We start from the raw sequence: 16732 nt of genomic DNA on the forward strand, positions 1-16732 counted from the left end.
AAACCATATAATGGACATCCATGGCTACACGTTACAAGGACATTGAAATATACTGGTAACTTTGCATTACAGCAAGACAACCTGAAATTCTTGTCCAAGTGTACTGTGCATGCAAGTATTAACTTTAACATCTTTTGGTATCAAATAATTGAGGGTTGTGTGGTGGATTTCGGATTGCTTGGATCAATCATGAAGCTGAGTTCTGAATAATTGATTCTTGCGGTCGGGCCAACACAACAAAGTTATTCCATCTTCCTTTTTACTATATTCTTTTATTTTATTACAAGGCATAGAATTATGACTTTAAATTTAAACTTAAACATTTGAAGTTCATTTTCAGTTGGAATAAAGATATGTAAAAGAATATTTCAACAAAACAAGCAAACCCCAGAAGAAATTTATTAAGCCAGCTCTCAAAACAGCAGCATATTCCCTCACATGATTTGGCTTTTCTAGCACATAATTAAGCAGCAAACATTTTATTTACTGCTATCATCAACAACAGAGGAAAGCAAAGGGTTGAAACCATCGCCACAATTAACAAACTCATATTTTACTGTAAGGTGGCCTTGGGCATATCCTACTCCATCAGTGTCCAATCGGTTGAAAACACCCACATCCAAATCCAAACCTCCATTGCTGCATCGATCCACAATCCTCACTATTTCTTGAGCATTTGTTCTTGTATTTGTAACCTGTAAAAGCAGCACAAAATCAAGATTAGACCTTAAAGAAATGAAGGCAATATTATATCAATGAATAAACTTTGATCTTGAATTAACAGGGGGGAAAGGGTTCATTAATTTCTTACCCTCAAGCACCTGCCACAAGCAGCTGGGAAAGTAGGACCAACAGGGCCACAAAAGGCAGTCCAACCATACTTACTCCTCCATGAGAATGGCTTGCTAGCATCCCATGTAGAGCAATAGGCACTCACAGCCATCAGATCCCATCCATGTTGCTCCGGATTGTAGAAATGGTAAGTGGATGTCACAGTCGCTGTCTCTCCTCCAGGGCCACTACTTTTGCAATTACTCTGGCAATTATTTTCAGGCAAACAATAGGCATCGGTGTTGCCACACCACCCATATTGGCTGCAACATAAGTTGTCAGGGCAGATTGTTCCACCAGCTTGCCAGCCACATTGCTCAGCAACTGCTGCTCCCACTAAGCTAACCAAAAAGACAAGCAACCTCGAAACAGTATTAACTTTATCCATAGTTTTCTTTTCCAAACTGTTGAATTTGTTATGTGCAATGTTGTCTTTGATTTGTTAAGGTTTTATAGAAAGTTGGGTTCATGCTATCATTAATAAATTGACGTTGTAAACGCGTTGGCAATTTGGCATATAACAATTGGAAATTTGTAAAGCACAAAACTAGGAAGATGATGTTCCTTGCTTCCTAGGAAATGGCCCATTGGATTGCTAATCAAATGGTTTGTGATTTGAGAATGTTGAAGATGAGATGGCAAGGGATGGAGGTGGAAGTGCCCACGATGGAAAGCGTGAGGCGGCTAAATAGTTTGTCAAAGGCGGCTAGAAATAAATGTTGATTAAGAAGATAAGGACAAAGTTTGAGATTAGCCGCCTGCTTTCTTTGCTCAATTTTGCCTACATCCATCTACACAGCTTACTCTCCTTTTCGGGCAACTCAAGACACAAGGAAATTTTTAATGTTTAAGTACATGTTGGATTCTTGTCTCTGAGAGTGAGCTTTTTCTAAGTTAACACTGCTTCTCTTTTTCCAAAGTTTGTTTCTTCTTTCTTTTCCTTTCTTTCACCAAAGTTCTTTTTCTCTTTTCTTCTCTTTTTTATTTTGAGTTAGCTATATATCCTTTTCGTGCTTATCTCTCCCACTTATGTTATTAGATGTAAAACATATTATTAATTTACTATTACTAATTAATCCACAAAGCTATCTTGAAGTGATCAATCATTATTAAAAAAAAATCGAAATATCTTTTGATGTATGTGATTTTCTTAATTTTATTCTTGTTTTAATCGGATCTTTGATTATAACCATAAATAACTTGATGAGTAACATGAGTTTTGACTCTAATAAAAAAAATATTGTTTAAAATTTGTGCGCATTCAACCCATAAATATTTTTAAAAAACAAAGATTTAAGTTTAAAATGAGTTCAGAAAAGTCCAAGCTCAAAACAGTTCAAATTCAATCAAACTCAATCTCCTATCTTATTATACTTCCACGGGAGAGACATAAAAATTAATTTTTAGATCCAATATCAATTGACATTTTCAAGAGATATTTGTATGTAAAAATAACTTTTTTTTTAACTTTTCTATGATATTGAAGTGGATAATATTTTGTTCTAAATTGTTATGATCTATGGAAAATAAGTTTGTAACAATTTAATTTTTATTATATAAAATATTGTAGACATTCATTTTTTCCCTTAATTATAATAAATGAAAATCAGCTCAAAAATAACAAAAAAAAAAGAAAATTCTAGAATTTTTTTAAAAAAATTAATAATACTAATATTGAAGACAAAATCAACACGCTGAGCAGAGGAAATTGGAACTGCCAGGGGCATTCCCATGCATAGATTGCTTAATTGGCCAATTCCACTTTTTCTTTAAAAGGTTGTCCTAGTATACTGCAACTTTGATCAAATTAAGAGTAAGATAGTCTCGTTTATGGGGAAAGCCAGGTGTCCCTGCTAGACTTTAGGGATTACCCTTTATGGTAACCCCCTGACTTTTGTACACCATGTAAAATTCATGTAAAATGCATAACATGAATTATTTCTTGTAATTAATTTTATCAAGCATGCACAAGATTAAGCTAAACTTCTATCTTTTCTTTTCTTTCATTTTTTTTCGCAAACACACCATTAATTCTCCTCTTTGATTTGTTTTTAATATTGGTTTTCATCATGCATTAGTGTAAGATTTTGGTTTTTTCTTTTTTCCTTTTTGTTGGTACAAGATTCATTTCACTATGTAAATATGTATTTCTCATGAAAACAAATTGCAAATTTAAAAGAAGGAAAATAACCTCATAATTAATTGGGGATAATATGTATCAAATTTAATTAATTAATTTCAGATAAAATGCATTAAATCATAATAAAATAAATGAGCTTAAATATTAAAAAAAGGGTCAAATATTACTTTTAGTGGGCTAGGTACGAGCCCACTATCCTTGGTTGCTGGCCCTATCCCTCTCTTCCTTCCTTCCATTCTACTTCTCTTCTTAGGCCTTTTTCTTTGGCTCTCCCTTAAACGGCCGTTTTGGTAACCTCCCCTCCTTCCAACGTGTGCACCATTTCTTCGAGTTGTTGCCAAAAGTTGAGAGCAGAGCAGCAACAAATCTTGTTTTGAGAATGAAATTCCCTCCAACTCAAAGAAGACCTTTATCTCTGAGACGATCTTCTATTTTTTACTCCAACTCAACAGATTTTTTCCTTATTCGTGGAACCAGCCATGATAATACTTCTTCTACCTGACAAAGCAAATATGCACCCAATTAAGATATATCATAAATTTGTTTGTAAGGAGACTTAATTAGTCAGAAAAACAGATAGTAGTATACTTGTTTCTTGTATTGCTAAAAGTTACAGTAGATAACTGAAAGTAGTCTCTTCTTGAGACAGAAAATGTCTATAGCTTATTCCAATACCGAATAACTACACTAAACAATCTTGTCAACAAGTGATTAATCTTAGGAAATTGCAATAAATCTAAGTCAAAATGTTTAGAACAACAAATTTTACAATAAATAAGAGATAACAAATTGATGCATGTATGATATGTGTAAAACTGTTTGCTATTTACAAATTCATTTTCATGTATTTTTTTTTCAAAATTTTCAACAAAGATTCATAACATTTTATATAGAGGAGTAAATATGTCATATGTAAGTTTACATGAGAAAGCACGCATTTGATGTGAGCAACAAACATGTCGTGACATTCTTCACAATAATAGATGTGATTTTCTAAAAATCTTTCTTATTCATAAATATTACGATAATACTTTCTTGAATTATCTTTCACAAATGTATTCTTAAAAACAAGTCGATGAATGTAATGTGTAGATTTAACAATTTGTATCTTTCCTGATATAAGTTTCTTTTAATACATGTCTTTCAAGAGAATTTGGCAACCTGTCCCAAAAAAATAAAAATTAAGTGTGATGATCCTTTCCAAGTGAAATTTTAGAGCCTATCTCAAGTAATTAAGGCATCCAGGATGGACCTCTAAACCACACTCGAAACAACTATAGTTGATGCCAAGGATTCTGATATCACAGGCATTGCAGACTACACAGTAGTCTGCCATGTTTGCCACAAGCAAGTGAAGCGGATGAAAGGGGTGTTGCATCTCTTCAGGAAATCCTAGACAAGATACATGAAGAACATAAATGCAGTCTAGGCAACAGTAAGCCAAACCAAAGATTTCTAGTTGGCAATAACTACAGTAGTAGTGTTTCTTTGCATTGCCAAGTACAAGCATGTGTTCATGACTGAAATGGGATATCTTAGTTTTTCTGTACATCTCTTTTAACCTTTGGCCTTGATTTCTTGGAGCACTCATTCCTGCACATTTCACATCAACCTTGAACTGACACGGGAAGCAGAAGTAAAGAAAACCATCAAAAATGTCCCCACATTCATCACATACAAAGTGTTGGGATATAGTTGAAGGAGATCAAGTAAGGAGTAGAGGATGCTGGGGATGAAGAGGATGTAACACCTCCGGGTGCAAATCAGTGCATGCTTTGTGTAGGTAATATTCACATTTTTTACAGATATAGGCCTGAGTAAGAATTTCCAGCTTGCAAGCCTGGCAACCAGGATTTTCATCTTCCTCAAGTACCTCATGAAAATTCAAGGGATGGTTACGGTTGAAATGGTTTATTTGCATCTGAAAGGGAAAAGAAAAAAATACCAAAGACACGGTTACTCTGTTTTGAAGTATTGTATTTAGAAAAGAATTTAAGGAAAATGCACTAATAATAAAAAATTATTATATCAATCCAGACCATTTTCTCTGCATGCTATCATTCAAGATTTTATAATAGACATCTCATCTAAAATCAATTTAATAAGTGAAGTTCACATGGAATTCTCTTCCATGAAAACCACACAACCCACATAAATTATAATCATATATTTGTCATTTTCTATTGAGAAAATCTGACAACATCTCAAGCTACGAATCACCTTCTCTCCCCTTCCAGTATATAATAGCATTATTAAACTTTCATTTTGCAAAGATTTAATCATTTCAAAACTTAAAATTAATGAGAAATAAAACTTTAATTTCAACATGTACTTTAATTTCAACCTGTACTTTGATTTCAACTTTAAATTTCCAAAAATCGAGCTCAGCTCGATCCATGAACACTTTTATTTGCTTACGTAAATATGTGAGATTTATTTTATTAAGTTAAATTATGTAACTAGTCCTTTTACCCTAACAAAGTGGTGGATTGAGTCTTGTATAATAACTTGTAAAAATTGAATCCATATACTTTCTAAAATTGACAATACCAGTCAAATTCTTAACAAAATTAAAATTTTTATATTATTTATACTGACATGATTTTTTTTATTGTTGTGGCATTGAATATGATGTCTTAATGATAATAAAACATTTTTTATCTATTTCACAGCACACTTTTCAGTGCTTTAAATTATGGGATACAGAAATTCAATTCTTCTCTATCTCACAACACTCTTTCCCTAAATCCTAGAAACCTATTCGTATTTTCGATTTATCTTTTTTTTCAATCCTGTTTAAAACCACTAGATCACATTAGATAATTTCAAGTTTACACTTATAAAATCGATGTCAATACTTGATCATGTCATATTAGTACTACTATTACATCATTCATTAAATGTCACATTATTATTGACATCTCATCAAATTCAGTATTACATCAATAAAAAAGTATTACATCAACACAACCAAACATCATATTAGTATAGATAACAGAAAATTTTTAACACATTGAACTAAAATTGTCAATTTTGAAAAATACAAAACTCAATGTTTGCAAATTATAATACAAACTAAATTCACCATTTTGGTATAGTATAGGTACTAATTGCATATTTTGACCATTTTATTACAACTTTAACATGACACTAAGACACCGAGTTTTGCAATGTAAAACATTTTGTACAATATACTGTCTTATCAAAGACTAAGAGTCATATTGCTTCAAGAGTTAAGGGTAATTTTTATACTGTTGTTTTGGATTTTGTACCTTAAGTTGTTGACTCTTGTAGATACTAGTATCAATTGTTTCACCAAGCTCAGAAAGAAATTCTGGATTGCTCTGCTCCCACTTACCTTGTTCCATCACTTTCTCGATCGAAACTTTGCCATCCACCTTGAGGGAGGTCGCCCCATGGTCAAATTCCGTATTAATAGACCTGGGTATCGAGGGCAACAATTTTTTGGTTGATTTCTGCTGAGTCAAACTTTTACATTATGTATTAGTAATATAAAAAGAGAGTGAAGGAAAGGGATTGGATTGTGCCTCATATATGTTAAATTTGCCTTTGAGGGGAAAATATATATATATATAAAGTAGGTCTTACCTCATTGAGAACACATTCAATATGAGTTACATATTTGCATTTTTCATAATAATAGATATGGTGGTTTGAGTTTTTTTTTTTTCACAAATATCACAATAATGCTATCCTAAATCGTCTTCTCTAACGAAATCTTTAAAGAAAAATTTGTGTCTATGAGATTCATGTTTCACTTTAGATGGTATTGAAGCACATTTGAAATGAAAATTGAGATCACATTGCACACAGCGGTAGAAAGCACACCTTCCTGATGCATCACAATTGTCACCGCAGACATTGCACTTGAGAATGTCATAGCAAGAGCGAATTAGCAAATAGGTAAGGTCATGCTCATGACAGTTATTCTTGAGAGTAGGTAGGAGTCTTTCACAGAGAATATGAAGCCAGAAGTTGCACTCATAACAACAATAGTGTCGATGATTCGGAAATCCACCAAGTTTACCTTTGCAAGCATTGCAAGGGGCCCAAAAATGGCTAAATTGCAAGTAAAGATGGTGAGACGAATGGAAAGGATTTTGCGGCTTCTCGGGTATCTCCCAAGTGCATGATTCATGAAGGAAGCAATTGCAATCAAGGCAACCATAAGACATGCCTGATAAAGGCTCCTCACACCAAGAGTAACCGTAGCCATCTTCCTTTGTCTACCTATAGTTGAAGAGCCTCAGCTTATGCTGGTGGATGAAATGCTGAATAATGCTTCTTTGCTATTTATGTTCGCATCTCCACCGGCCCTCTTCATTAGTTTTTAAAGCGCAAAAGTAATCAAGATTGAAGGAGCAATGTTTGCAGCTGTATTTGAAACCTCGCGCTATGCAAGCACATTTATCACATATGAAAGGCTGCTGCCATACATCGGAATACAGATCAAGGAAGTGTTCAGAGTGGAGAGCGTGTGTTATCTGATTAGGCAGCCGTCGTTTTGCAGAGCCTTCGTGCAGCCAAAAGTTGCAAATTACCCTCCAAACTTCCTTCTCTCTCTTCCCCCGTCCTTGCTCTCCCTTAACCGTAGCCCATTTTTTTTGTAGTGGGCCTAGAGACTACAAGCTTCAAAAACCCAAAAGGTCCAATTCAAAGTTGAGTCTAGACTATCCTTGGGTTACACAAGCCTAGAAGAGCCCAATTTTTAATTGGCTCCAATCCAACTTAACCTAATAGCAAATAATTATGGTTTTACCAAAAACGTGAGGAGAAATAAAGTTTAAAGGCAAATTAATGGATCTTAGAAACAATAAGAATTTTATTCCAATAAGACTTTTATTCGGTAGTGGTTCTCACAGATTATTGATCATCATAATATTTTGTTCTTGGGAATTAGACATGAAGGGTATTGTCACCAGAATCAACAAAGTCATAGTTCACAATAAGGTGGCCTTGTGCATGCCAACTCCCATCAGCATCAATCTGCTTAAACATATTGTGGTCCAAATCTAAGCCTCCATTGTCGCATTTATCAACTACTCTAACCCTCGTTGAGCTCTGATTCCGATTCCGATTTCGATTTCAGTATTGGTTGGGGTGGAACTAGCCAAATATTTTGAGGGGGGTCAAAAGTTAAGAAAAATAACAGTTAAAATTTTTAAAATTAATACATTGAACTTAACTATTAATAATCAAAAGATTTATAATAGACAATAATTTTGTATAACATGTAAATCAAAAGAAATAAAAAAAAAAACTTATAATGATACTCTAAAAAAGTTTTGTTCAACGATGGCAATATATTTTTTAATATAAACAACTAAATTATCTGTAAAAAACTTATTATTTATTTTGTTTTGAAGTGTTATCTTTTTCAATATAAATGACTAAAAAATTAATATAGTCAACATCTAATATTCTTATTTTATTATATTTAAGTTTATAATACTAAATATTAAACTATAATCCATAAAATATAAATAGTTAAATATGATATACATAATTAATAATTTCTTCTTATACTCAAAATAATTTCCTTTCAACAAATATAAAACGTAAAACACATTAAAATATATACTCAAGATAATTTTATGTTATATAATAAGAATTAATAAAAAATAATATATTGGTGTAATTTTAAACAATAACCAATAATGTAATGCTAGAATTTATATTTGAGAATTATATATACAATAATTTTTTAATTTTTAAAAATTAAAATCATTAAAAATAAAATCCACATAACAGAAAAAAAAAACATAACAACTAGAAGATAGAACCTATATAACAAAAAAATATATAGTTGATGATTCATAGAAATTTAGAAAAGAAAATCTACAGAAATTTAAAACATATGAGCAAATAGAATAGAATTAAAAAAAATAAATAAATATAAATAGAAAAAATTAAATAAAAACTTTACCTCTTTATAATTTCACTATATAAGGACGAAAAAGAAAAGAGAAAAAGATGGGTGGAAAACTTAAAAAATTAAAAATTTGAATAAAATTAAATGAGGCTTGGAAGTTTGTTTTATTATTTTTTAACTATATTAATTATTTAATAAAAAATTATTTTAAAAAGTCATTAAAAATATATAATATATAAAAATTTAAAAAATTTTGGGGAGGCCATGCACAGCCCCCACCCCCCCCCCCCCCTGCCTTTACAAAGGGACGCTCCGCCCCTGCCTACAGGCTACATGGTATGCATGAGAATAAGTAAAGTCCATAAATAGAACTTTGCTGAATGCAGCATCTATATTTCTTTAATGCAAGGATAAACCTTAAAAGGGCAAGGAAAACATAGATTGGAGAGTATGTTAATTGGTGGCAAAATACCTATTTTTGGGTTTGAGTAGTGAACTTATTGTGATCTTAACAGGTGCACATCAATGGCTGTATTTTTTCGTTTCTTTTGTGAGAAGTGCAGGGCGGGCTTTGGGGAGAGTGTGAGATGTTTGTACAGTTTTTCTCAAATGTATAAGGAGGTCGGATGGTGACCTGGTACAGTGAAAATTTTTAGGTTAATGAGCCTGGGGGTCGGCTAATATCTGGATCAATCAGAGATTAACCCAGGGGAAAAGACATGCTGTATAGTTTCCAAGTGGAAATAAATTGAGCACTGAATTTTAAAATTGATTGAGCAACAAAATTATGCAATCATCTATAACTTTAAACATAAAGTCTATGAAAGACTGATATATTAAACCCAAGTCTAAAGGTGACTTAATCTTCAAAAATGATTTGATCATTTCATTCAATTTTGGTTCACACAAGAGTTCAGCACAATGGCAACCCTATTTTTTCCCACAACTGAAATCAAATATATAGAAAATTGCAATGAAACTTGTTCTTTGTTGATTGAATCAACTTATATAGCGACTAAGCAAAACGACAAGCTATAAGGTAAGAAAGCGAAGAAAAGATCAGTATTTGTATGAATATGCTATAAAATTTATCACTTCTACTATGCGTCATTGACCTAACCGGTCATTAATTCCCTTGAGACGATTTTCTATTTTTTCCTCCAATTCAACAGAATTCTTCCTTGCTCGAGGAACCAGCAATGATAATACTTCTTCCACCTGACAAAGCAAATATGAACCCAATTAAGATGTATTGTTAAATTTGTTTGTACGGAGACTTAATTAGTGATAAAAACAGATAGTAGTATATCTACTTGTTTCTTTTATTGCTAAAAGTTACAGTCATAACTGAAAGTAATCTCTTCTTGGGACAGAAAATGTCTATAACTTAGGCCAATACCGAATAGCTAGACCAAGCAATCCTGTCAACAAGTAATTAATCTCAAAAAATTGCAATAAATCTAAGTCAAAATGTTTACAATAACTAATTGATGCAAGCATGATATGTGTGAACTTGTTTGTTATTTGCAAATTCATTTTCATGTATATTTTCTCTTCAAAATTTTCAGTAAAGATTCAAAATATTCTTTCTAGAGAAGTACATACGTCATGCAAGTTTACCTGAGAAAATACGCATTCTATGTGAGCAATAAACATTCCTTGACATTCTTCACAATAATAAATATGATGTTCTCGAAATCTTTTTTCTTCACAAATATCACAATAATACTCTCCTGAATCATCCTCCATAAATGAATTCTTAAGAACAAGTGGATAAATGTGATGTGTAGATTTAACAGTTTGCGGCATTGGAAAACATTCCAAATGAAAGCTTATATAAGCCTCTTTGCAGAAATAGAAGGGTCCAGTACAGCTTTCATCACATCTAAGACACCAACACATCTCTTTGAGCATTTGGGAACCTATCCCAATATAGTAAAAATCAAGTTTGTGTGTTCCAAATTTAAATCTTAGGGCTTGCCTCAGGGAATTAAGGCATGGAACATGGAGATGTAAATCACACTCGAAACAACTATAGACGATGGCTAGGGTTCCGTAATCACAGAAATGGCAAACTTCATAAAAGTTCCTGTTTACCACAAGCAGGTGTAGCGGATGAAAGGGGTGTTGCATCTTTTCAGGAAAATCAAGACAAGATTCATGAAGAATATAAATGTCATCACAGTCTAAGCAACAGTAAGCCAGACCAAAGATTTCTAGTTGGCAATAACTGCAATAGTGACCTTTCTTTGCATTGCCAAGTACCAGCATGTGTTCGTGATTGGCATGGGATATCTTAGTTTTTCTGTCCATTTCTTTTAGCCTTTGGCCTTGATTTCTAGGACCACTCAATCCTCCACATTTCACATCAACCTTGAACTGTCGACACTCGAAGCAGAAGTAAAGAAAACCTTCCGAAATGTCCCCACATTCATCACATATGAAGCGCCCGGGTAAAATATCAGGATATCTAGTAAGTAAGCTTAAAGGATGGGGATGAAGAGGATTTAAAACCTCAGGTGGCAATTCATAGCATGCTTTGTGCAGGTACCAATAGCCACATGTTTCACAGACATAGGACGGACCACAACTTTCCAGCTTGCAAACCTGGCATGTAGGCTTTCCATTTTCCTCAAACACCTCATGAAAATCCAAAGGATGCTCATGATTGAAATATTCAACTTGCATCTGAAAGATAAAAGGAAAAAAAAACATAAACAAAAGAGAAGGTTACTCTATTTTGAGGTACTATGTTTAGAAAAGAATTAAGGAAAGATGCATTAATAATAAAAAATTATTATATTAATTCAGACATTTCTCATGCTTTCATGTCATTCTAAATTTTAAAATAAACATATTATCTAAAATTAATTTAATAAGTGAAGTTCACAAGAATTCTCCTCGATGAAAACCAATTAACAAATATTAGTCGCAATCATATATTTGAGGAAATCTGGCAACTATCTCAAGCTAGGAATTACGTTTTTACCTCTTCGAGCATAAAATAGCATTATTGAACTTTCCTTTTACAAAGATTTAATAAATTCAAAACTTAAAATTAATGAAAAATATAACTTTTGAGTTTTGAGGGCTATTAATATTTTTCCAAATTTCACTTTAATTAATTTCAACCTTTAATTCCCAAATTGAGCTCGACCACTCAATCTATGAACACTTTTACCTACTTACTTTCGTATTTATATATGTGAAATTTATTTTCTTAGAACTTAACATGACACTAAGACAATGAGTTTTGCAATGTAAAGCATTTTGTACAATATTGCCTTAGCAAAGGCTAGGAGTCAAATTGCTTCAAGAACTGTGGTTTATGATGATGTACCTTAAGTTGTCCACTCTTGTAAATTCTAGTATCAATTGTTCCACCAAGCTCAGAAAGAAATTCTGGACTGCCCTGCTTTGATTCACCTTGTTCCATCACTTTCTCTATCGAAACTTTGCCATCCACCTTGAGGGTGGTCGCCCCATGGTCAAATTCCGTATTCATAGACCTGGGTATCGAGGGCAACGATTTTTTGGTTGATTTCTGCTGAATCAAACATTTACATGATCTATTAGTAATATAAAGAGAGAGAAGCAAATGGATTGGATTCTGCCTCATTTATGTATTTAAGTTAAATTTTCCTTTGAGTAAAAAAAGAATATATATATATATAGTAAGTCTTACCTCATTGAGAACACATTCCATATGAGCTACATATTTACATTTCTCACAATAATAGGCATGGAGGGTTGAGTTCCTTTTTTCTTCACAAATATCACAATAATATTCTCCTAAATCGTCTTCTCTAACGAAATCTTTCAAAAAGAGTTCATGTCTATGAGATTTATGTTTCACTTCATATGATATTGAAGCACATTTGAAATGAAAATTGAGATCACATTGCACACAGCGGCAGCAAGCACACCTTGTGGATTTATCACAATTTTCACCACAGACATTGCACGTGAGCATGTGGTGACTTAGCGAATAGGTAAGGTCATGCTCGTGACAACTATTCTTGAGAGTAGGTAGGTATCTTGCACAGCTCAAATGAAGCCAGAAGTTGCACTCATGACAACAATAGTGTCGATTGCTATCATAACGTTGATCTGAACTATATAAAGTCCGAAGGTGACCTTTGCATGCATTGCAACGGTTCGAAAGATTGCCAAATTGCAAGAAAAGACGATGAGACGGATGAAAAGGATGTTGCAGCGTTTTAGGCATCTCCCAAGTGCATGATTCATGAAGGAAGAAGTAGCAATCAAGGCAACCATAAGACCTGCCTGATAAAGGCTCCTTACACCATGAGCAATTGTAGTAAAATAAACACGTCTTCCTATAGTTGAAAAGGCTCAGATCATGCAGGTGGATGAAATGTTGAATAGTGCTTCTTTGTTCTTTACGCTCACATCTCCACCGGCCTTCTTCATTAGTTTTTAAAGCACATATGTAATCAAGATTGAAGGAGCAACGTTTGCAGCTGTATTTGAAATCACAAGCTATGCAAGCACATTTATCACATATGAAAGGGTTCCGTTCAAAGGAAAATAGTTCAAGGCAGTGTTCAGAGTGGAGAGGGTGTGTTATCTGAACAGGCAGCTGTTGTTGTGCACAGTGGCTATGCAGCCAAAAGTTGCAGCTCTCACAGGAATAGGCGCTAAATTCATCATCATCAATTTCCTGAGTGCATTTAGCACATTTCTCGTGTCTATTATCTACAAAATAAGAGCTCAAGAAATGTTCATGCAGGAAAGGTTTGATCTCCATCTCAAAGGAAAATTGGTATTAGATGGTATGAGTCTAAAGAGATCAATATGAAGCCAGAAAGGCAAAAGTATATGGTATCACCAATCTATCATGAAAGCAAAAAAGAATTGGTTTAAAGTGTCATTAAACCAAACTTAGCTATCTTTTGGTATCAAATAATTAAGGGTTCTGTTGTGGGTTTGGGATTACTTAGATCAATCATAATGCTAAGTACTGATTCAGTGATTCTTGTGGTCGGCCAATACAACAAAGTAATTCCATCTTTCTGTTACTTTATTCTTTTATATCATTACAAGGCATAGAATTATGACTTCAAATTTAAATTTAAGTGTTGAAGGTCATCTCATTCCTTCCTTCTTTTTCATATATGCATCTAAAGTTCATTGCTTGCAAGTTAGCTAATACCATATCCATATCAACATAGTTAATTATTTAATTTGAAAGGTAATTATCAATTTTCTTTTCTTCTTTGCTCATTCATAATTCCAACCATTTTGAATTAGATAGAAATTGGAATTTTCGATTTGAAAATTTCAAATTTAAATTATTGAAATGTGCCTTTAAAACTCGAGTGAATTCAACTCATAAATATTTCAAAGAATAAAGATTTAAATTTATAATAAGTTCAAAAAAGTCTAAGCCCAAAATAGTTCAATCAACCGAACTCAATCTCTTATCCAATTGTTGAGACATTTCAGTAATTACAATTAAAAGTTTAATTAGATGGAACCTTCACAAAATAAAAAATTAATTAGTCTTTGTTATGTAAATCAAAAGCTCGAAAACGATTTTATTAAATATTAAAAATTAATGGATATCAATAAATTCGAGTAATTCAATCAATTATTAAAATCTCGAGATAATTAATACATAATATTCATTAATTTCATATTTCTATATATATGTATATATTGTTTGTTTATCTACTTGTAGGGCAATCTTTTCAAAAATCGATTTGGTCTACTTGACGCACTAAAGAAGCAAAGTTTGGCATCTCACTATGTATTAATTAATTAAAGTTTCTTCTATTCTAAATCACCAGAAGAAATGAACTTCTTGAAGGGTGGTTCTTCTATGTTGGGATGGTACAATGAAACTAACCCTTGATGTTGAAGTAATATCATCATCATCATTAGAAAATAATCCAATTTTTTTGGCTATTTGAGAAATAATCCAATCAATAATCACATTTCTTTATAGAAAATTAGATTAGAGGGTGGAGTTTATGGATGTGAGACAAGTGCTTCCTTTTGTGTAACTCAAGCTCAATGAATTTTCATACCTACCAAGAAATTGCAAAGAAATAAAAACCATAAAAGATAATTGGATAATTGGGCCAATTATTGAAAAATAAACTTAACCAATAAGCTTGTATTATGTTTGCTAAGAACAACTTTGAAGGCAACCCTTATAGTGTTGGTTTCAGTCCAACAGTTTTGGTCTAAAGATGAATAGGCCAACCCAATCATTTGGGGTTCGCAAGAGATCTATTGTTGGACCAAAATTGAAGTTTGGAATCTTGGAGTTGAGCCCAAAAACTAAACTTTTGACTTGACGACACAACACTTCATGCTAAATATAAACAATTGCAAGCAAGTGCAATTGGCATCAAATAATTGTAATTTTATATCCAATTCAAGGAATTCCTATATGAATATTTCATCAATCAATGCATACATATAACCTTATTGCATACCTTCACCTTAACACTTGAACTCATTAGACATTCTGTGAGCTCATTGCTAGCAAACTTAAGCCTTGATTTCCTCTATTTTTCAATATGAAGTTTCCAATTTTCTGTATTATTTTTTTCCAATAAGAAAGCAAACTAATTACCAAAATGATTGGAGTAGATTATAGCTGAGTAACAAATCTGATGTTAGATCCAGGACAACCTTTATTTTTTGTTTGCAATCTGAAAAGATTCATGACAGCCTAGTTTAAGAGATGGTGTAGGAAAATTAAGGAGCAAGAAGAGAGGAAGGTGTTTTTATGGTTTATTTAAAGAATTAAAGGGAAGTTAATGAACATTGTGAAGAATCTTTGAGAAGAGTTAAACAGAGGCAAATTTTACAAATCCCCACATTTATGCTGAGCATTGAAGATGGAGATATCAGATATTCAGTCACTTCCCTTGAAAGAGAATCTTTGAAAAATGGAAAGGACAAAAACAAGTTTCACAAATCCCCAGTTTCATGTTGGGGAGATCTTACAGAAAGATGCCTTTTTCCCAGCCAAATCCTGCATTCACTCACTCACCACCGCACCCCACCACCACCCCCTCCCCCCCCGACACCCCTCTTTTTTTTTTTTTAGTTGATTAATTGGAAGCCAATAATTTCATAGCCATGGGGTTAAAGAAAAACATTTATTTATTTTTTTAATCAATAAGCCTGCCAAAGAATAAATTTATTTGCTGCCTTGGATTTGCTGCAAAATGCCAGTCAAATTTGGTTAGAAAACAGGATTCATTCACCTTATTGCATAGACAATTTTCTTGTTGCAACAGCATGTTCTGACTATTAATAGGAATGCTTCTGTCTTTTGATGGCCCCTTTTTCTTGTTGGGTTTACGTTAAGGAATTCCATATTAAGTAATGACATTAATCATTTAACATCTATGTACATACTTTGGAATTTTTTTTCTTTTTGTTTAATATCAAATAATTTCATATCAGAAATACACATCACTCTTTAATGAAAAATAGTAGTATAAATTAATGAAAGAAATTGTTCTAGAATTAATTCTCATTTCCTCACCACCTTCATTGTCATCTTTCAATATAAGCAAATTTTTCATTTATGATTATTAATCTGAAGCTTAAAATTCGAGATTAATGGAGAAATCATAACTCTAAAAATAAAAAAAAAATACGATTTCTTTTATTAATATCTCCTTCTCAGTAATAGCTTTCTTTGTAGATTTGAACCATCTCGAGAGGGGTTAGAATCATTTGTTTCTTTGTAAAAAAAATTAAGCATTTGCTGTGAACAAATAATTTTAGGGTCCACAGTTGTCTACAACTTGCAATAAAAATTACATATACCAGCAATGGAAATTAATAAAAAATAAAAAAAAATAATTGATTCTTAAATG

At 32.6% G+C, this 16732-nt stretch overlaps 1 protein-coding gene across 1 annotated transcript; it reads right to left on the minus strand.

The window, feature by feature from the left end:
- LOC18600185 (pro-hevein) lies at positions 367 to 1436 on the minus strand. Its single transcript, XM_007030502.2, has 2 exons — positions 812 to 1436; positions 367 to 695 (listed from the first exon to the last, which is right to left on the minus strand). The coding sequence occupies exons 1-2, from the start codon at positions 1217 to 1219 to the stop codon at positions 480 to 482; spliced, it is 624 nt and encodes a 207-aa protein (XP_007030564.1). The 5' UTR covers positions 1220 to 1436; the 3' UTR covers positions 367 to 479.

This window comes from Theobroma cacao, chromosome 5 (genome assembly GCF_000208745.1).
Source record: "Theobroma cacao cultivar B97-61/B2 chromosome 5, Criollo_cocoa_genome_V2, whole genome shotgun sequence".
NCBI classification, from domain to species: domain Eukaryota; kingdom Viridiplantae; phylum Streptophyta; class Magnoliopsida; order Malvales; family Malvaceae; genus Theobroma; species Theobroma cacao.